This window comes from Suricata suricatta, chromosome 7 (assembly GCF_006229205.1).
Source record: "Suricata suricatta isolate VVHF042 chromosome 7, meerkat_22Aug2017_6uvM2_HiC, whole genome shotgun sequence".
NCBI lineage: Eukaryota > Metazoa > Chordata > Mammalia > Carnivora > Herpestidae > Suricata > Suricata suricatta.
Genome location: NC_043706.1, coordinates 133,105,768 through 133,127,264, shown reverse-complemented (window position 1 = coordinate 133,127,264; position 21,497 = coordinate 133,105,768). Strand labels below are relative to the sequence as shown.

At 44.2% G+C, this 21,497-nt stretch overlaps 1 protein-coding gene across 2 annotated transcripts in view; it reads left to right on the top strand.

The window, feature by feature from the left end:
* The window catches only part of CNKSR3 (CNKSR family member 3), an 82,573-nt gene extending 61,656 nt beyond the window's left edge, over positions 1 to 20,917 (top strand). For both annotated transcript variants that reach the window (XM_029944012.1, XM_029944013.1), the window contains exons 5-13: positions 2,189 to 2,230; positions 4,705 to 4,824; positions 6,774 to 6,833; positions 11,634 to 11,702; positions 11,952 to 12,098; positions 12,874 to 12,998; positions 15,600 to 15,808; positions 16,310 to 16,399; positions 19,416 to 20,917. In XM_029944012.1, coding sequence (XP_029799872.1) covers positions 2,189 to 2,230; positions 4,705 to 4,824; positions 6,774 to 6,833; positions 11,634 to 11,702; positions 11,952 to 12,098; positions 12,874 to 12,998; positions 15,600 to 15,808; positions 16,310 to 16,399; positions 19,416 to 19,714 — 1,161 coding nt within the window. In that variant the 3' untranslated portion in view covers positions 19,715 to 20,917. The remainder of the gene's footprint in view (positions 1 to 2,188; positions 2,231 to 4,704; positions 4,825 to 6,773; positions 6,834 to 11,633; positions 11,703 to 11,951; positions 12,099 to 12,873; positions 12,999 to 15,599; positions 15,809 to 16,309; positions 16,400 to 19,415) is intronic.
* The last annotated feature ends 580 nt before the right edge of the window (positions 20,918 to 21,497 follow it).

The window sequence follows — 21,497 nt, the reverse complement described above, 5'->3', positions numbered from 1 at the left end:
AGGGTGCGTCATGCCCCTTTGCAGAGACAGGAGCGGTCAGACGGGTCACTCAGGGCCATCCCACCGGTGAGAAGGTAGAAGAGGGAAGAGCAGTGCAGGGAAGGAGCACCTGATCACTGCCCTGACTGGACCCCTGCCAGGTAGCCTGGCCTGAGGCCACCGAGCCAGGTGACCGGGGAACGTGATGGAGCTCAGGCCCCTGTCTGACTCGGGAGGGGTGACTTGGTTTCAGGACGCCTTTTTTCCATTCCATGGCCTTTGTGCCAGACAGCATGAGGTCATGCCTGCAGCTCCTTCCTCCCAGGAGGAGCGGCTGTGGGAACCCGTGTTCACGGTGGCGGAAGGTGACAAGCGAGCCCTTTCCCATGCTGACAGTTTCGGGGAGGCAGGAGAGCTCCTCTCGCCCACTGGTTCCAATGCCACAGGGAGCCCGTTTTCTTGGTGGCTTCTTGGATCTGTCAAGGAATCAAGTGTTAGGGACCGCGGGGTCACAGATGCACCATGGATCATGCGCCGTGGAGTACCAAGAGGGGCTCTTTGCCAGTGGGTGGGTGATTCTCATTTGGGGATTTTTAATGAAGAACTATGAACACACATTCCTTTTATTTCTAGCACAAGACCGCATAAGTATTCTGTTTGCTAAAATTGAGACTTATTTAATAATTGTCTTCCTGATGCTGTTAATAGGGATGAGCCGTGGTTGTAGTTGGTGCTTTAGTTCTGTGCACAAGATAGAGGAGGCAAAGCGAATTACTCTATTTGACACAAGGTGCTCCTGCAGTTTGAATTTATATCAGCTTCACACATGGAAAAATATATTCCCAAGTTTTTTTTTTTTAAGTGTTTTCTTACTTGGCTGCTCTTTTCCTGAGGGTCAGTGTAAAATTTGGGAGCAGTAGAGTGACTGTCAATGTTTACCACATTTTTAATCTTTTAGAGAATTTTTAAATTTAATTTAAGAAGACACCAGAAATCTGATTACAAAATCATAGGGTAGACTCTCATACATTTCTAACTCCCTCTCCAACCCCTCAGTGGTAGTAGAAAAATGACTTTAAATGACTTTTGATTGAAGTGAAAATCTTTGACAGTTCCAACAGAGTTGATTAATAATTTCCATGTACCTGAAATAATTCAGATGTCCCAATTTGGGATTATACTTAAAGGTGCAAAATAAACTCTGAAGAATCTAGTTCATCCCCTTTCTTTCTTTCTTTCTTTCTTTTTTTTAATGTTTATTTATTTTTGAGAGAGAGTGTGAGAAAGTGGGGGAGGGGCAGAGAGAGAGGGAGACACAGAATACGAAGCAGGCTGCAAGGTCTGAGCTGTCAGCACAGAACCTGATGTGGGGCTCGACCCCACGAGCTGTGACATCATGACCGGAGCTGAGGTTGGACACTTAACTGACTGAGCCACCCGGGCGCCCAGTCTTATTTTTTTCTGCATGTACTCTGCCATGTAGAGGGAAGCCTTTTCTGTAGGCCAGTTAACTAACTGTGAAGGTTAACTGTCAGAGTTTCCCATTGGCGGTTTCACTGTGTCCACTTTTAGACAGGACAATGGTGACTCCTATAATCAGCCAGCTGGGTTCATACAGTTCTGAGTCTTTTGTTCTTAAGCTGAATAAATAATGCTTTGGGCTCCAGCCCTTTATTTAACGTCATCAATAGCATACCTCAAGACCACTTTTTTGGCAGTGTGTTAATGAATGTTTTGTTGAACCTTTTTCATTTATTAAGGACTGAAATATCTGATTTAATCTCAGTGGTGCTTAAAATAAACTTTTGTGGCTACGTTTACCCAAGCCTTTATCTGAAGGCTGTTCTTATAGAAGCAGGCCCAGAGCTAAAAGATTTCCGGCTTGTTGGCCGAGTGCTGTGAGCACGGGTCACATTTGGGAGGCATCGTCAGGTTTCCTTCTTGGACCTGACTTGGTTTACTGCTCTCTGCACGGTACAGATGGCACGTGGATTTCAGTTCTATTATTTTCATGGGTTTTCTGATGAAATAATCGGTCAAATGGTTTCCTTGGATGATAAGCTCCTTTGGTCAGGAGAGAGCAGAGCCCGAGAAGGAATTGGGCGGCCCCTCTGTGCCCTCCGCATCCCCTGCAGGGCTGCTTGGGCTGCAGGGGCAGACCAAGTTTCTAGCTCTCTGACAGTTTTCTTTTTCTCCTTTCCTTCTTTAGGATTGCCTTGTAGCAGAAATGGAGGATAAAGTTTTAGCCGTAGTAAGTATACCTTTTAGAAGTGACCATAAAATTCCTTTCCCCAAACCAATGGGACTCACATTAATTCAAGTAAATACTCTGTGGCTAATGACTTCAGGATATATTTTGAAATAGTGGCTCTTTGAGATTTGAGTCTATTAATTTAGGTAGAAAGAGAAGAGTAAACGTTATTTAACAAGAAAATTACTACTGTGAAAATTCCTGTGCTTAACCTGGGTCTATGGGGGTCTCTATTTCCTCCGAACATCTCATTAGGTAACATTATACTTAAATTACTAGCCAGCCTGTTAATTAGGGTTACACTGATCTGTAAATTTCACCTTAGGAACATTTTGATTAAAAAAAAATCGTTGGCAAAACCCTTCTGATGGAGGGGGGATGTGCCATGATTGTTTAAAGAGCATTTTGTAACTATTCATCATCGCTTCCTCCCTTTGACATAAGCCAGCCTGGGCTCCTTTGATAAGGCCTTCCTCCTACTGATGTTGAGGAATTTAGCAATGAAACTGCTATAAATATATTTTCCATAAATAGGGAGGCTAAACAAATTGGGAGAATGTAAGAAGTGTCACTTCTTGGATTCTCCCCCATGGAAAAAAGAAATCACTCTTTGGAATTTCCTGATTTCCTTGGTGGTTTGATTTTGAAAGGTTAGATGAATCTGATGAGGGGAAACAACCACACGTAACCACTGTTATTTCTACATGGGAGACCACTTAATGGGGAGCTTCATGAATCAAAAGGCTTACCTTGCCAATGTTTGGGGTCAGAGAATGTGAGCCACCACTAAAAAGATGATTACCCCTAAGTGTAAAATACAAATCTATGCATCTCCTGGATGATAATGGAAAATCTAGGTTGACCTTGTGGTTTGTTCATGAGTTTTTAGATACACCACAGGCACAATCCATGAAAGAAAAGCTGATAGGCTAGATCTCCTTGAAATGGAAAAGTCTGCTCCGTGAAATGCAGTGCTAAGAGATTGGAAAGCATGCCACAGACTGGGAGCAAGTATTTTTAAAACCCGTATCAGATAAAGGACTTGTATCCAAAATATACAAAGAACTGTTAAACTCAACAATAGGAAAACAGACAACCCAGTTAAAAAGTGGGCAAAGATCTGAACAGACATCTCACCAAAAATCTGCAGCTGACAAATGAGTATAGGAGCGACATTCAATGTTGTGTTTCATTAGGGGAATTGCCAGTTAAAACAACAGTGAGGTACCATTACACACCTGTTAGAATAACTGCACTCCAAAACAGGACAGTACCGCATGCTGGCAAGGATGTGGCACTCTTGTTCATTGCTGGTGGGAATGCCACGTGGGGTGTAGCCAGTTTGGAAGACACTGGGGGGATTTCTTACAAAACAAGCCTACGCTCACCCTACGATCTAGCGGTTGTACCCAGTGAATTAAAAACTGACATCCACAAAAACCTGTACAGAATGTTACAGCAGCTTTATTCCTCACGGCTGCAACTTGGAAGCAGCCGAGATGTCCTCCAGTGAGTGACCAGATAAACATCCAGACAACAGACTGTTTGTTATTCAGCAATAAAAAGAAATGATCTATAAAGCCATGAAAAGGTTTGGAGGAACCTTAAATTCATTATTACCCAGTGAAAGAAGTCAGCCTGAAAAGGCGATATATTGTTTGATTCTAATTATTTGACCTTCTGGAAGAGGCAAAACCATAAAGTCAGTAAAAAGATCAGTGACTGCCAAGGGTTCATAGTGAGGGAGAGATGAACAGAGCACAGGGAGGTTTCTAGATGAAACTATTCTGTTTGATACTATAGAGGTGGATTTATGACATTATGGATTGGTTGAAACCCCAGAACTATATACCACAAAGAGTGAACCCTCATGTAAACTATGGACTTTGGTTGATAAGGTACCAATTTTGGTTCATTGGTTGTAACAAACATACCACACTAAGGCCACATGTTTTTATATCTTATTATTGGCCCTGTGAGAACTGTGTTGGGAATTGTGTTGGGGTGGGGAAGGGAGTATATAGAAACCCTGCACTCTATGCTCAGTTTTTCTGGAAACCTAAAACTGCTTTTTACAATAAAATCTACTCAAAAAAAGCAGGCGCAGGCGAGAAAAGTTTTTTAACCTTGTGAGCATTTGGTACGCATAGAATGTGAGTGATCACTAACACACCATGCAGGTGTCCAGAAGCAGATGATTGTCCGTAACTGCCGGACGGGGGTTTCTGTACACTCTGTGCTCTTCAGTGGCCCCAGTTTATATGAGAGCTGCGCTCTTTACACAAAGCTGACGTGGCACCATTTCCACAGACTGCAGATCCAAAGGCCCAGGGCCACGCCCTCGTTGAGCAGCATTATTAAAATGATCACTGACCAGAGCTGAAGATTGTAGGCGAAGTGCATTTCTTTAAACTTCAGCCTGAGATAAAGTTGGTTAATGATTGAACCTTTCCTCTGTGCCTTTCCAACTCTAGGTCAAGGTTTTAAATGGCATCTGTGACAAAACGATACGATCTGCTACCGACCCTGTCATGAGCCAGTGTGCATGTCTGGAGGAAGTTCACTTGCCAAACGTTAAACCTGGAGAAGGCCTGGTGAGAATTCTAGAAACACTTGTTTTCTTTCCAAATAAGAACACATCGTCATTTCTTAAAGGTTTTTTTTTTTTAATGATTTTTTTATTGCTCTCACTGTAATTCTGAATAGATTAAACAAGATTGTCTTCCATTGTGCAGTTAGGAATTTGCCATCTTGGATTGTTGATACGTATTATATCTTCAAAGAATAAAAATAAATACAGTTTCTAAACTGTATTCTCGTATCTTGAAGGAATTGTCTTAACAGTTTTATTTTTAGGACTTAGCGCGAGGAGGTATAAAACATTTACACAAAGGAAAGATGGTCTCGGGGTACAAAACAACATCTGCTCTGAAAGTCTCTATTAGCACTTAGACGAACGTGAGAAGAGAGAAATGATTTCTTAAAAAAAGTTCAGAACTGTTTCATAAATGATGTATGAGCCCTGTAATAATAGGCCCTGAGCATACAAACAGGTAGATGCCTGGCTTCCTAGCTCGGTACCCAGATCTCGTAGTGCCTAGCATGCATCTGGTGTGATTAATTTCCTGAAAATTTTTATTTTTATATTTATTTATTTAGTTTTTGATGTTCACTTATCTTTGAAAGAGAGAGTGCACACGAGCATGAGTTGGGAGTGGGGCTTGGGGAATGGAGGATCCGAGGCAGACTCTGTGCTGACAGCAGAGGACCCGATGGGGGTCTCCAACTCAAGAACCATGGGATCGTGACCGGAGGTGAAGTCGGATGCCGACTGAGACACCCAAGTGCACCAATTTGCTGAAATTTAAGTGGAGAATCTGCAAGAGCGAGAGCCTCCTTGATGAGCTTGTAGAGGTTTTGAGTCCAAGAGAGCAGGGTTTAAATCCAAACCCTTAGGGGTCTTACCTGCTTTATAGTTTCCTCATCTGCCAGACTGGAGTAGTAATAATTACTGCTGCGCAGAGTTGCAGACGGTGTTAAATGAGACGGTGGGTGTTAGGTGCCGGGCGCACAGTTCCTGGGTGGTAGTCGGTGGCTGGGTAGGTACTGCCGAGGAGGAGGAAGCACAAAGTAGTGTGTAGGAAGCTGTGGGGAGAAAGCAAGGCAGTCTCTGACCTCAGAAGACAACAATCAGCCAGATAGTGACAAGCTCACACTCCCAGCAGGTACAGGTACGCACGCTGAGTGTCAGCATTTGATGAGAGTCTCACTATAGCGTGGTGTGGGTTGCCGAGCCGGGCAAGTCCAGGCTCAGAATGATTTCTGAGGAAGGTCTACATTACTGCAAGTTCGATACCAGGGGCCCAACTCCTCTTGGCCCAGACTGCTTTTTGCTCTTTCCCCTCATCTTATAAAAGTGTAATAAAAATGTTTTATACGTGATCTACCCAACAGTGGAAATCTTTCCTCCATGGTATGGTGTTCACCCCTGAGTTTGCCTCTCAGGCCTGTAGGGAGTTGTGTATTTGTCTTTATGCTTCCCTTAAAATGGAGGGGTCCCTGTTTCTGATTTACTCCCTATGTTGTGTTTCTTAATAGTCTTTGTTCATATATCCTGGTCTGGGCTGTTAGTGGCTTAAATGAGTCACCCCACAATGACTGCCGATAGCAAATTTATCTGAATGTATTGTGTCCCCAGACAAAGAGGCGGTCAGGAGAGAACAGTCCCCGTTTGAAGTGCCTCATTCATCCTGCAGGTCTGAGAAGATGCCTTCTGAGTCCCCAGAGTTATGGCAAAATTCTGTGAGCCCTGGACACAGGTTCTAATCCCAATGAGATCTGGCTTCTGATTTCTTCCACTAACATTCCCAGTTGTTAGCTCCCCTTCTCTGCTTGTGGATCTTGTTTCACAATGTTTCAGAGGCTTAAAAATGAGTGTTGTTCGGAAGGGATTGCCTTTAATGTTTTATAAGATGAAGTCTTCCTGGCGGCTATGTTTCTCAATGTTGGAGTAATGAGTGAATGTATTTGTGACTCCCTCTAGGGCATGTACATCAAGTCAACCTATGATGGATTGCACGTGATCACGGGAACCACCGAGAATGTAAGTGCACATCCGTCCAGTGTAAAAGCTGTTGTGTGTTTAAACAAATTTGACACGTAGTCCCTATACTTTTCGTTTAAATGCTTGCCTCCTGTTTTATTATCTAGAGTGAGGGTGGGGGTGCTGTTTTGTTAACTTCTGTTGCTAAGCGTGCTGCTTATCACCAGCTGTTGTAAATTTATTATTTAAATTGCCTTTTATTCCTGTTGTTCACATACCTTGCCCGGTTTCCCTCCCCCACCCTTGTTGATCATTCCTTTTGCACCCTGAAAATGTTATCCCATCAATATAAAAACAGTTATATCTTTGTTGTTGAAAATTACTTGTACAGGAACTGGAATTGGTAGCCATATGTGTAAAATGCAGTTCATTGTTGCTGTTTAATGGAATTTATCTGTGTCACCAAAGCAACTATGTTGAGATGTTCGCACAATGTAAATTCTTTTTATAGAGTTGTGTTTTGAAATATTTGATGTGATATTGAAATTTAGTCCCCCCACCTGGATTTTTTGAGTAGGAAATGCAGGGCTGCTTCTACTCTGAGAGTCTTTGTGCAGTTAACTTTCTTTTGAAAATGCTACTCCACGAGAGGTTTTTCTTGAACCCCTCAAACATTTTGGATTTGTCAAAAGTAGAGCTAATTGATTGCTTTCCTTTTGCAACCTACAATGTGGCTAGTGGTTGATGACATTGATATGAAGCTAAAAATGTTTGAAAAGCTTCCTGGATCTGTATGAAAGAAGCATGTGTCTGTGGAATTAATCTGCTATTTAATCAACTAAGCCAAGAGGAAATAATTCCTAAAAATAGAAGAAATTTGGTAACTGCTTTTCAAATCTGGTGCAAATACATGTTGAATTTTGAACTTCAGCTGCTAGATCTTTTGATAAAGTAAAACGGCATGATCTTTGATGAGGGTTTCTGACGCAAGCTTGGTTTTTGTAGCAGGAGAGAAATGACATTGCTCAAGGCAGTCAGTGAAATTTAAATAAGTTGTGTGGTTCTGGCAGACAAATGAGGAAGGAGATAGTGGTATCTTTAAGCATTCTTTGTTGATCGGTGGTGAAAACGCCCTGAGAAGCAGTCGGAATGTTCATAGCGCATCATCTGATCGGCAGTAACCGCGCAGGAAGCTCTGTTTTGGGGTCAGGGATGGTACAGAGGAGAAAACGCGTCACTCATGACGCAGTTCATCCCTCATCCTTGTCAGACACTTTGCATATTTCAGCTGAACCAACAAGAGAACATACTCGTGTACCATTCATTTCGTTGTTTTGGAGTTGGATGGGTTCAGAGGGATGGTGACGGTCACTTCAGTTTTTAAAGAGTTGCAGTTTTGCATCTATCACTTGATAGTGATTGCATCATTTAACGGGCAGGCCTGTGTGGTCCCAGACTTCACTGGTCTTCTTCAAGCAGTTTCCATCGAGGATCAGCGTCCAGCTCACTGTCATGTTACCACCCGAAGGCACACGTTTCTTCTCTTCAAACCACCCCCCTCCTTTGGTTTTAAGGATGAGAGTTGAATGACAGACTAAACAACTTAACAAGCTGCTTTTGAATGCTGCAAAAGGTCAACTGTGAGGATCCATTTCCTAGAATTCCTACCAGACCCATACGACTGGGTCAGAGATTCAGGGTTTGCCTGAGTATAGTCGATCCCATACAGGACCAAACAGAAGTCATCCTGGCGACGGGCGGTTTCCATCTTGTGAAAGATCAAAACAGGGAAAACTTGCCTCATTCCATCTGACAGCCCATTCGAAAATGTCACTCAGTCTCTTTTCAGTCACTCAGCTCGTGTTCACAGAATACCTGGAATGCGGTAAATGCTTGCTAAAGCTTGCAGATGAGGGTGGGAAGTTAGGTAAGAGCCCACGTCTCTAGGGCTTAATCTGGGTATCTTACCCTAAATGCTGAATATCTTACACATAAATGGCAGTAGAAAATGTGAGCTCCCGGAAGGCTTTGCTGCTAGCCCTTACGGTTGTTGTGACTTCAGAATCAGAACGTTTTGGTGGAAGCCTAGTCTGGTGGGTGGTAGTGGATGGAAATCACCCACTGCGTTCCCTATATTTCTCCGTCTTCGACTCCAGGCTGAAGCAATGACAGCAGGCCATCTGAGGCCTACAGTCCATTTTGGGGGGAGGTTCCCTGAGAAGGCAGGATCATTCCAAGGTCAGCCTGACAGAAGTTAGTGATTCTCTGCATCTTTTCTGATCTTGTTCAACACCTTGAGAGGAGTCTTCACTGGATCCCGTCCATACTTCCACTCCCCACCTCTGGGACGAGGTGGGAATTAGATTAGCCTCCGAAGAATGGATGTATTCTTCTCCAGGTCATCACCCTTCTGCGGAAAACCAGAACAAGCATCATTTTTCAGTAGTCTGGCTCGTGGTGAAGATAGGCCAGAACCTCTGCCCCAGGGAGAATTTTGGTATCAAGCTCTCTCCTTACCAGTGTTCTGCCAAACACATCTCTTAATCACCTGGTAAGACATTCGAGAAATGAATGCATGAGGATCCCTAGGGAAGGAAAGTCACTTCAGGTCATTTAGGCTTGTTTTTTAAGATTGCACATCTATAAACAGGAACTTCCTGGCCTCTGGGTCATCTTTTATAAAGTGAAGATTACCTTAAATGAATCTTTAGCCAGGAAGATTATCTGGGCTGGACTGATTCTTTTTTTTTTTTTTTTTTTACTTATTTATTTATTTTGAGAGAGAGTGCAAGCAGGGGAGGGGCAGAGAGAGAGGGAGGGAGAAGAATCCTAAGCAGGCTCCACTCTGCCAGTGCAGAGCCTGATGTGGGGCTTGCTCCCAGGAACCAGGAGATCCTGACCTGAGCTGAAATCAAGAGGTGGATGCTTAACCAGCTGAGCCACCCAGGCACCCCATGGGTTGGACTGATTCTGGTCAGACTTTGCAAAGTTGGTCTGTAACTGAGGATGAAGCGTCTGGCACACAGGCACAAAAAGGAGCCTAGACACGTTCACTTTTTTCTTGAAGTGTCTCAAGAGAAAGAGACTTGAGATAAACCATCTCCCTGAGGTAGTGGGAGCTGGTCTCTCCGGTGAGGCACCGCTGGTTGTCATGGTGGCTGGTTACAGGTTTTGAAAAATAACTGTCACACGTACCTGTGACTTGCACTTGATCTAGATAAATCGAAGAGAATGTTTCTGCAGTTTAATGCTGTCTGCTCATTTCTTGCTGAGCCCATCATAGCAGTTGAGTGAGAAGATCCAGCAAGGATGTCTTGGGTTTAGTTGCTACCCTCCTGACTTCATTCAAAAGTGCTGTTTGTCTTTAATATTTATTTAGTTTTGAAGGAGAGAGACAGAAAATGAGCAGGTGAGGGACAGAGAGGAGACACAGAATCTGAAGCAGGCTCCGGGCTCTGAGCTGTCAGCACGGAGCCCAGTGTGGGGCTCAAACTCACCAATTGCAAGATCATGACCTGAGCCAAAGTCGGATGCTTAACCCACTGAGCTATCTAGGTGCCCCAAAAGAGTGGTTTAACAAAAATAATTTTAGGGGCACCTGGGGTGGCTCATTCAGCTGAGTGTCTGACTTCGGTACAGGTCATGATCTCATGGCTCTTGGGTTCAAGCTCCACGTTGTGCTCTGTGCTGACAGCTCAGAGCCTGGAGCCTGCTTCAGATTCTGTGTCTCCCTCTCTTTCTGCCCAACTCCCACTAGTGCTCTCTCTCTCTCTCTCTCTCTGTCTCAAAAATAAATATTAAAAAAATTTTTTAATTATAAATGTGTTTGAAGGTCTAGTCAGTTATGTAAGTTACCAAATAAAATACTCTGGCCTAGATAGTGTATGACTATAATTTAAAATCAAGGGCTTATCCTTTTCTTTTGCTCATAGGAGATATGTAAACACAAAGAGTGCTAGTTTACTAATTGAACAAGAATATTATGAGTGAAATATTTGACAAATAAATTACATCTAGATATTTATATACACACATTATTTCAGGGAATCAAACTCTGGACTTCTAACACTAAAAGCACATTCATTTTGAATTCAACATGAAAACAATTTAAACTCATTTTTCTCTAAAGAAACACATTTTCTATTGTCACCATCTTTCTATTTTAATAGCATTGTGATATGTGTAAAATAAAGTTGAGTAAACAAGATTTAATTTAATAATTGCTTAAAAGGAGACAGGATGACAGAGTTACAGTGATGGTCTTTACATGGTAAGCAATTGATCAGCTATTGTCAAATTAATTTTGATACGGATATATGTCAGATATGTTTTTAAAGTGTATCTATTTATTTTGAGAGTGAGAGGGAGAAAGAGGCAGAGGGAGAGGGAGAGAGAGAGAATCCCAAGCTGACAGCATGGAGCCCAATGGGGGGCTCGATTTCACAAGCTGTGAGATCACGACCTGAGCCAAAATTAAGAGTCAGATGCTTAACCAGCTGAGCTACCCAGGTGTCCCGTGTAAGATATTTTTAGATGAACCAACACTTTTACCAGTTCATTGTGTGGGCAGTGTGTCCCTCTTTTCCTGAGGGGTTGCAGGAACCTCACTGTTGCAGCTGACACGTGGTCTGCACCAGCCGGCTGCACATCAAGTAGGGAAGGCAAGTGCCCGCCTGTGTGCCAGGCTGGACAGACCATGAAGCCTCAGGGTCACCTCATAAGTGCGCTGTGTGATGGTTCTTGAGAAAATCGTCTTTCCATTGCTCTTTGTCTGTAGAAGAAAGAAGGATGAAGACATAGAAGCAGAAAGAACTAGAAGGTTTAAAAAATAAGACCGGTCTCTGTGTTTGTTCCTAACAGTCTCCTGCAGACAGATCTCAGAAGATTCATGCTGGTGATGAAGTCATCCAGGTTAATCAGCAAACTGTGGTGAGTTTGTTCGTTGAGATGAAGACGTTTAATATTCCCCTCTAGAACCTTCAACTAAATCCAAAGCCATTTTGCTTGACTTTTCTTTTTTAATTTGCAACTTATATCCAATTTTCTGCAATTTTAAGTAGGGCTCAGATGGACATATTGGTCCATGTGTTTGCTCACTCCTAATTTCCTTGAAATAAATTCATAGGTTCGACTTGTCGTTATTTACGAGTGAGTTTTCCTCATTTTCCTTCCTTGAAGGTGGGATGGCAGCTGAAGAACCTGGTGAGAAAGTTGAGAGAGAATCCTACCGGAGTCGTCTTACTGCTTAAGAAGCGCCCCACGGGCTCCTTCAACTTCACCCCTGCGCCCCTGAAAAACCTGCGGTGGAAGCCGCCTCTGGTGCAGGTACCCGATGCTGGCGGCAGTCGCTATCTGGTGCCAGCCCGGGCGCAGCGCCGTCACTGTTGGCCTAGAGAAGTGACCAGCTTGAAGGGCTCACACAAGATTATAAAAAATAGGTCCTTTGAGACCAATAACATAATTAAAATTAAGCTGTAAGGATTTTATATTTTTAAAATTAGCTTGTGTGTGTGTGTACACACGTAACACTAAGTAGCGTCAAGTTGTGCACTTCCTATGTGGCAGGCAGTGTGCTAAGCCTGTTACGTGTTTTGTTATCACTTAAGTCGCCCTGTGTTGGTACTGTTCTCCTCCCCATTGATTCCCACCTTAATAGATGAGGCACGGAGATGCTGAGTGGTTTGCCCAGAGACACACAGCTGGTAAGAGCCATAGCCGGAGTGGTACCCAGACCGAGTCCCGAGCGCATGCTCCCGGGCAGTGGTTTGTGTGAACTCACTCACTGAGCCTGCGCTGCAGTTCTGTGCAGGACCCGCTGTCAGTGTGGCTGTTTTTGGAGGAGGAAACTGAGGCAGGGAATTTCAGTGATTTGCTCAGAGCTAGATTTCTAACCTGGCTCCCAAACCTCTACTTTTTACTGTGTTCCCAGCCTTTCAAAACTCCCAGTTAGTGGAATGTCTCAAAGACTGCAAATGGAGTGTTGCTAATAGCCGTGAACACACGAATGACCCCAGCCCCCGGTGTTGCTTTTGGGGAAGGAGAGTTAACCAAGAGTAATCTCTGAGTTCACCTCCACCCTTTGCACTGGCTTCCATTTCAGACCTCGCCTCCACCCACCACAACCCAGTCCCCTGAGAGCACCATGGATACCTCGCTGAAGAAGGAGAAACCCGCCATCTTGGACCTCTATATCCCTCCTCCACCAGCCGTTCCCTACTCACCCCGGTGCGTCAGTGCCCCCGTTGGCAGTGTGCGCGTCTCCCGTGTGCCTGGAGACTCTCAGGGGTGGTGTGGAGGCCGTGAGGATCTCGAGGGGAACAGCAGCTGAACTCCTGGGTGACAGAAGAGTCTTGAAACTGCAGTTTTAACAAGCGTGATCCTGGGCGTGGGGTGGGGGGCTGTGTGAAGGGGGTCAAAAGGTCCCAGCTTTTAGTTATAAGATAAATAAGCTGTGAGAAGTTATCTACAGCATGGTGACTGTAGTTAAAAGTATTCTGTTTTGTATTTGAAAGTTGCTGAGAGGAGATTTTTAAAGTTCTCACAGCAAGAAAAAAATAATTTGTAGCTGTGTGAGGTGATGGATGTTAATGGAACTTTTTATGGTGATCATTTTGTAATATATGCGCACATCAAGCCACCATGGTGTGGCTAAAACCAATATAACGTTGTATGTCAGTTATATCTTAATAAAACTGGGGGGGACATGTGTGGTCCTTCAGGGGGAAGTTTAGGCATGGATCTAGGGTTCATGGGTTTTGAACCTGTGTAGTTTGGTGGGAGCAGGCTCTTTATGGAAGCATCAGCTCCGGGAATACATTGTTTTGGTTCCTCCTGGGACATTGTTGGGAATCCCTGAAGCTGAAGTTTCGTTAGGTATTAGGTAAATCATCTCTGGGGAGGAAGATCATAAATATTTTTGTAACATGAATTAAAGTTACAGCTTTATTTTGCTGAGAGAGAGGTGTTCTTCATAGGACTTAAGAAGTGTGAATGTAGGTGTGAAGCTCTGTATTTGTGCCTGCGTGTGTGTCTGTGTGTGCCTATTTCAATTCTGAAAGTCCGTGCCCTCTTTGTTGTTACATGGTCATATTAGCTATTATCTGGGGGATCATTTAGGCGTGAACTGTAGGTTTATTTATGTCAGTCAAATATTTATGAAGATTTTGGCTCATTTATTCCACATACATTTACTGAGGATAGAGCCGGAATCACCAACTTCCACAAAGCAGATGTGGTTCTTGCCTGCAGAGCACTACCAATGTCATCGTCAACTGTTCAGGAATAAATTGGGAAATATTATAATTATATTTTATATAAAATTTAAAGTACATTTAAATTAAAATATAAATATATTATAATTATATAATATATATTATTAATTGAGAAATGCTATAATTCATGAGGCAAAGTTCAGGCTGAACTTAACAGTGATATTCTATTTTATATTGGAGCATTTTGTTGGTTTGTTTTAAGCTGAGTATCTGACTCCATTGTGTCTCTTCCCTGGGCACAAGGAAGAATGGACATCAGTTTCCTCTCCCTGGTCCTGGTTGCCCAGAACGTAGTACAGCAGATAGAACTTCTCTTGGGTGACCAGAGGCATTCTGGTTGGTCGACGGGACTCTTCCCTGTCTTCACAGACCAGAGTCATGTGGTCGCAGGATCTCAAGTGTGTTTAAAGGGACAAGTACTTGCCTTTGCACATGGAGAACACAGTTTCACTGATGACCATGACTAGGAGGCCACCACCAAGCCCCCGACTCTGAATGTTCCTGTCTAGGTCTCAGCAAAGGGTCGCAGAAGCAGTGGTAGGAAAAAGCGCACATACATAGCAAAGGGGAAAGGGAGCCGGAGCTTTCTGTCTGCTTGGGGAAGACACGCACACACATGTGTGCACATGTATGCACCCACCCCTCCCAAACACACAGACACACCCACACACACACCATTAATGAAGGATATTTTCTGAGGAGTGAAACCTGCAAATAGTTATGGAGAGTGAATGATGAGTCTTGAAAGCTTTGTGGATGGAGAAGTTATATGCCAGGTTTGAAACTACAGAAGGAGATGGATTCAGAGGAGGAAAAGGGCACACACAGGCGGGAGGGTCACTGGAAATACCAAGCAGGCAAATCTGATCTTTAGATCAGTTTTGGACTCAGTTGATGTATTTCGTCTAGTAGTTTTTGCAAGATCACCTAATAGAATTTTCTAAATGCAAAAAATTTACCTAGCTGGTAACTCGGACTCAACTAAAATTGATTTCAAGTTTTATAAAAGCTGACATTTAAGAAGAATTAAGTTGGAATTGTTCATCCAACACTTGCCAGAAAATAAACGCCCTCCTTTGGGTATTATAAAGGTGCCGTTGTAGTTTTTGACATAATTTTTAAATCCAACAATTCCATTACACATCAGGCGTCCTCTTTGCTGGGTCTTGGCCAAGATATGACGTCAGGTATCAGAAGAATGTCTCTTTCTGCCCTCACTAGTGATTTCTGTAACAAGTAGGAGATTCAGTGATAGGCTAGAGCTACAGGGGGACCAGAGCTGGCTTTTCAAAGGTGTATTTCTGGTGCTTAAACATCTGTGAGAAAACATTTCATTTTCTTTTACTTAGTAGGATCGTGCAGTTTACTCTCATTTAATAGGATTTCTGGGTATTTGAGGGGGTAACTGCGATTGAAAAAGTCATGCTTTTCTCTTCCAGTGGAAAGGAAAGATTTAAGTTGTCTTCTGTGTGTGTACTGGAGGAAGTTTCGCCTGTAATTCATCTGTATGAGAGGATCTTTGTAAGCAACTTAATTATTGCCCACTGTCTTCCAGGGAAGAGAACGGGAGTTTTCTTTATGGAGGATTCAGTAAGTGTAAACAGCCCTTGCCTGGTCCTAAGGGTTCAGAGTCTCCAAATTCCTTCTTGGACCAGGAGAGCCGAAGACGGAGATTCACCATTGCTGATTCTGATCAGTTGCCTGGGTATTCGGTGGAAACCAATATCCTGCCCACAAAAATGAGAGAGAAAACCCCATCTCATGGTACGTTTCTGAGTGTTTGTTTTGTTCTGCCATTTGTTTTTACTTCCCTCCCCGCCCCCATCCTTATTTGGAACTGTTAGATGAATTTGGCAGACTTGAAGGGTAATCTGAGGAAAACATAAACCTCAATGAAATTCTAAGTATGAGACCTTTATTCATCTCTCTCAAGTGAAGCCTTGTTGAATCCTTACTCTCTGCCTGGCATCAAAGCCCGGCAGCGTGAGATCATGTTACAGTTTTAACTTTCGGTGCCTGGGTTTTAACTTGGAGCTGCTTTGCTGTGTAGACAAGCAGACTTAAGTGCAGCCTGCCTCTGTCCTAATTGCTTGCTATGGAAATATGATGCTTTAAAACACTTATTTTAAAATAATGTTCTTGCTTATGGTTACATGAGTATGACGGGGGGGGAGGGGGGAGTCCTAAGTTATAAATAAAAGGAAAGATTCTCAGAAGTCCCCAAAACTCTGCCAACTTACCATGTTCCTTCCCCTTTCTCCGAAGGCAAGCCTCGGCCTTTGTCCATGCCCGCGGACGGGAGCTGGATGGGAATCGTGGACCCTTTTGCCAGACCTCGAGGTCATGGGAGGAAGGGTAAGTTTAAGCAAACCAGAAAACACCAGACAGGAGTCAAAAGAGCCAAGGCCTTTGTTGGAACCCTCTTCCTTGCTGTCCTGTAATAACTGGGTGGAGGGCCCAGCCTGAGTCCTGTCTCCGCATCTGTGAAGTTGGGGGTGTGGAATCTCTAAGGCCCTACCTATTTCTGGAATGGCGGAATTATATAATCTTAGTTAGTGATGGGGAGTCTCCTAATCAGCACTGTGTGCTTTAAAAGGGCTGTGGAGGGGCGCCTGGGGGGCTCAGTCGGTTAAGTGTTCGACTTCGGCTCAGGTCATGATCTCAGTTTGTGAGTTCGAGCCCGGTGTCAGGCTCTGTGCTGACAGCTCTGAGCCTGGAGCCTGCTTCAGATTCTGTGTCTCCTTCTCTGCTCTTCCCCCATTCATTCTCTCTCTCTTTCTCTCTCTCTCTCTCTCTCTCTCAAATAAACATTAAAAAATGTTATTTTAAAGGGGTGTGGACATAGATGGCCTATAAGTTTCTAAATAAATAGAAATACATATTATTCATTAAGCAGTCTCCTCCTGAATTTTATGACTATTATTGTTGGAATCTCTTTGATTTTTAATGGACAGACACGGATTTATTTTCCTCCTTAAATCCTTCTTCTGTCAGAGAGTAATTACCATTGGAAAATAAATTGTGTTAATTTCTCTTGTAATCAAAGATACCAGTTATTAAACTAGCCTCAAAGGAAATGTTTTTAAATAAATTCTTATTTATTTTGCCAAATGAATTGATTATCAGCTTGGCAAGACGTTCTAGCCTTGTTCGCGCATTGCTGACACAAAGAGCAGGTGACAAATTCAAATAGAGTAGACCTTAGATCAGAAAAGGAAGAAAGAAATTCTGGAGGCTCATTTTCCAGAGTGGTCAGCCCCTCCCATCTCCCTGGGACTTGGTAACGTTTGTCCCTTAGGTACCCGAATCACATGGATTACAGTACATTGGAAAAGGGACAAGGTGTCTGTGTGAGGTCCAGGATCCCCTTAACTGGCGCGTGAACATCTGGGGAGCAGTCAGCAGGTGGCAGCCTGTCCTTTGTTTAGCTGTAGACATGTCAACTTCGTCATTGCCATTCTCTTAGGCTTTTAATCCCCTATGAGCCCTTTATCTCCTTTTAGTATTGAGAGATGGGGGAGGGGGGGTGGAAGCATTACGTCCAGAAATGGAGACACGCCTGACCTCCTGTCTCACTTTCCATATTTTTGTTGTATGATCATTTCAGAATGGAAAGGTGTCTGTCTGCACAGTGGGCACGTACCAGAAAAAGCCACTTTATTGAGAGACGTCACATACCATAAATCTGCTCACACTGTTGAAGTGTACAATTCAGAGGTTGTTAATACATTCATGACCGGTGTGTCCATCGGCACTAACTCTAGAATATTTTATCGCCTCAGGAAATATTTTATCACCTGTAAGCCATTGTTCCTCATCCCCTCCTTGCTCAGCTCCTGGCAACCGTTAATCTACTTTCTGTCTCTACGAATTTTCATACTCTGAACATTTCACTAAATAGACTCCGATGGTATGTGGTTCTTTGAAAACAGGCACTTTAAAAAAAAAAAGTTAATTTATTTTGAGACAGAGAGAAAGTGTGAGCCAGGGAAGAGAGAGGGAGAGAGAGTCCCAAGCAGGCTCAGCACTATCAGCAGAGCCTGATTCGGGGCTCAAATCCACAAACTACAAGATCATGACCTGAGCTGGAGTCAGATGCTTAACCATCTGAGCCACCCAGGCACTCCGACAAAGGTCACTTTGAAGGTAACTTCCGCTTCAATTACAAAAGCAAAACAAGTACATTGAAAAACATCAAGAAGGTATGAGAACATAAAACTCAACTGTAATCTGCTTCCCCAACCTAGAAATAATCATCCTGTTTTCTAATGTTATACACTTAGAAAAAAGGTGCAGAATGGAAGAAATAGATGTTTGACAGTACTATGAAAGGTGTCTGTTATTTAAAACATGGGTGTTTTCAGGGCACCTGGGTGGCTCAGTTGGTTAGGCATCCGGCTTCAGCTCAGGCCATCATCTCATGGTTCGTGGGTTCGAGTCCCGATTGGGCCCTGTGCTGACAGCTCAGAGCCTGGAGCCTGCTTTGGATTCTGTATCTCCCTCTCTCTCTGACTCTCCACTGCTCGTGCTGTCTCTCTCTCTCTCTCTTTCTCTCTCTCTCAAGAAAAAAGGGTATTTTCTATAATACCTACATTTGGCAGTCCATCTTGTGGCTATAGCACATGTTTATTTAGTCCACTGTTGTTGGACATGTAGCTTATTTTTGTGTCCCGTCCCCACCCCACAATTATGAACGATGCTGCAATAAGCATCTTGTACATAGATCTTCATGCAGTTTTAGGAGTGGAATCTCAGAGTCAAGACTGCTACACGCTTCCAGGGTGTCCTGCATTTGAGGTTTCTATTCAGTTTCTTAACTACCCCCCAACCCTATCCCAGGAACTCCCTGGTGGCATTTAGGCCGGGACCTTTCTTCCTGGTTTGGAAGTGTCTTAAGGATTGCAGAGCACGAGAATGTTTGAATGCTTCCCACTAAAGGTGAAGAGTGCCTGCCCCTTTTGGAGGGTGACAGCCAAAGGCACCCCCACCTTTCTGGGTTCTCTCCAGGGGTGCTTCAGGGTAAGAACCCCTGTTCTGGATGCATGTGCTGCGTGCTGCAGGCCCTGACCAAGGACAGATGGGGAAGGGGTGATAGGATGATACAGACTTTTCGCTCTAAGGATGAAAGTGCTCACACTGGTAAGGCAGTGCGGCCGTCTGCTCTGCCCTGGTGTTCCCTCTCAGGTGGGGAACCTGCCTGACTATGATGGACCTCTTCCGTTTCTGCTCTCCGAGCATCCAGTGAGGCTGGGCCTGGCTGTCTGCCGGGCACCAGAGCCCATTCCTGGGAGGAGGGCGCAGAAGTCTGAGCAGGCTGTCCGCGCCCCGCATGGGTGGTTATTTTAACGAACTTGGCCTTGTCCGAAAACAGGTGAGGACGCCCTCTGCCGGTACTTCAGCAACGAGCGGATCCCTCCCATCGTCGAAGAAAACTCCTCTCCCGCGTACCGTTTCTCAAGGCCCACGGCGGAGAGGCAGCTGGTCCGCGGCGCAGACTACGTCCGAGGGAGCAGGTGCTACCTCAGTCCGGATCTCCACAGCAGCGCCACCATTCCGTTCCAGGAGGACGGGACCCGAAAGAAGCCGGGGCTTGCGGCCGCCAAGTCCTCCTCGACAGAACCGTCCCTGCTGGTCAGCTGGTTTACCCGCCTGAAACTGTTGACTCACTGAGCCCTGGCCTCCCCGGACTCTTCCCTGTCCCCTGTTCCCAAGTGCCTTGCTTCCTCCGCTGACAGCCCGTTCTGGTTTTCATCCACAGTATTACGTAGTGACCTTACGCAATTTTGTTGTTGTTTTCTTTCGGAAGTTGTATACTGCCCTCCTCAGAATCTCGAAGTCATTGGATGAGGACAAATCCAAGGCTCTTAGGTGTTGGCTTGCGGAGACAGAAGGAGAGAAATGAGCGGAGTCTGCTTCTCTTGCTTCCTCAGAGTTGGAACACAGAGATGCTCTGTAAATTGGTGCCTTCGCCAGGGACGGTATGGCCATCACGAGGCCATTGTTGGTTTGGGGGGCGGGGCTAAAATCGGTGGCCAGTGGTCACACAGATGTGTTGGTTTGTGCTCCAGCAGCTTCTTCATCTGAAAATAGGCCAATGGAGGAAACATTTTTGTACTGATATTTTGAGCTACGTACCGTATCCCTGAGTGTAGCAGCTTTTGACTTTGAAAGTACACATGGCTTGTATTCCATGCAGTTTCAAAGAGGTGGTTTCAGGGGAAGGCCTGTGGCACTTGGTCATCCCCTTCTCATAACTCTGTCCATAGAGAGGTCAGTTAATGCAGGAACATGTGAACACACATAGGTAGGACTTATTACACACAAAGAAGTTCATGGTTATTTGTGAAGGGGTTGTGATACATTATTGTCTTTAAGGGAGAGAAGCTATAAGATTTGCTGACAGCCAAAGTATCATGCAGAAAAACGAAGCGACAATATTTAGGTTTATGAGAGATCTACCCATTTGCATTTTGACTGTTTAATGTCTGTCTTCCAGAAAAAAAAAAGGCAGTTCTTCAAAATTATACAGATTTTGCTAAATAGAACTCCCTTGGAAAGTCTCACGGTCACTCATTTTCAACTAGCATCAGGTATTTTGGAAAAATGTGTCTGGATATTAACTCTTGTTTAAACTGAATGTATGATATTTTGTTAGAACAGAAAAGTACTATCTTGTTAATTTAAGTGTTTTAAATATAGTTGTATATTTTTCTTACTCTTAGTCACATGTAATTGAAATATCTCTGTTTTGCGTCATACATGAAGTAAATGAAAAAGAGTGTTCAAGGTGTTTTCAGATTTACAGGTGACCACTGTGGCCGTTGCCAGTGTGGGCGCTGTCATTACAAAACAAAATAAACCTTCCCAAACGTTTGGGGATTTGATGGATTAGAACTGGGGGCCGTTGAGGAAGTGCGGCACGGGAACACTGCAGTGGGAAGTTTTCCGAGGTATGTTCCTAGGCAGAGCCGATATCCCCTTACTCAAAAACAGCCCCTTCCCACACATACACCCCTGGAATTGTTTACTTTGCTGAGCTTCCTGAAATTCAACAAATTAGAGATTTCCCAGAGTTAGAAAACATCTTCCTTTTAGAATGCCTCTGGCGGGGCCAAGGGGATTGAACTCAGGTGCTATTCCTGTCCGTCTCTGAGGGGGCGTCAGCAGAAGGAGGCTGAGAGGTGTGATTCTGAGGATTGGAATGTGTGATTCATTGGGTACTTTAACTACAAGGTTAAGGGCCAAGCACGGGGCCAGGAGGTCTGGTAATAGGGCCCTGGAGACTAGCTAGGCAGCTATGGAAAAGAAGGAGCACCAGCCCTGGCCCATTTTACCGTTAGCTTGAGCTGGCTTTAAGCCCGGAAAAGGGGATGGCAACACTTCTTCTCCCTTCCTGGATTGAGGAGGATTCTTAGTGCTGTAGTTCAGCTGAGTAATGAGTTAAGTAGCTATT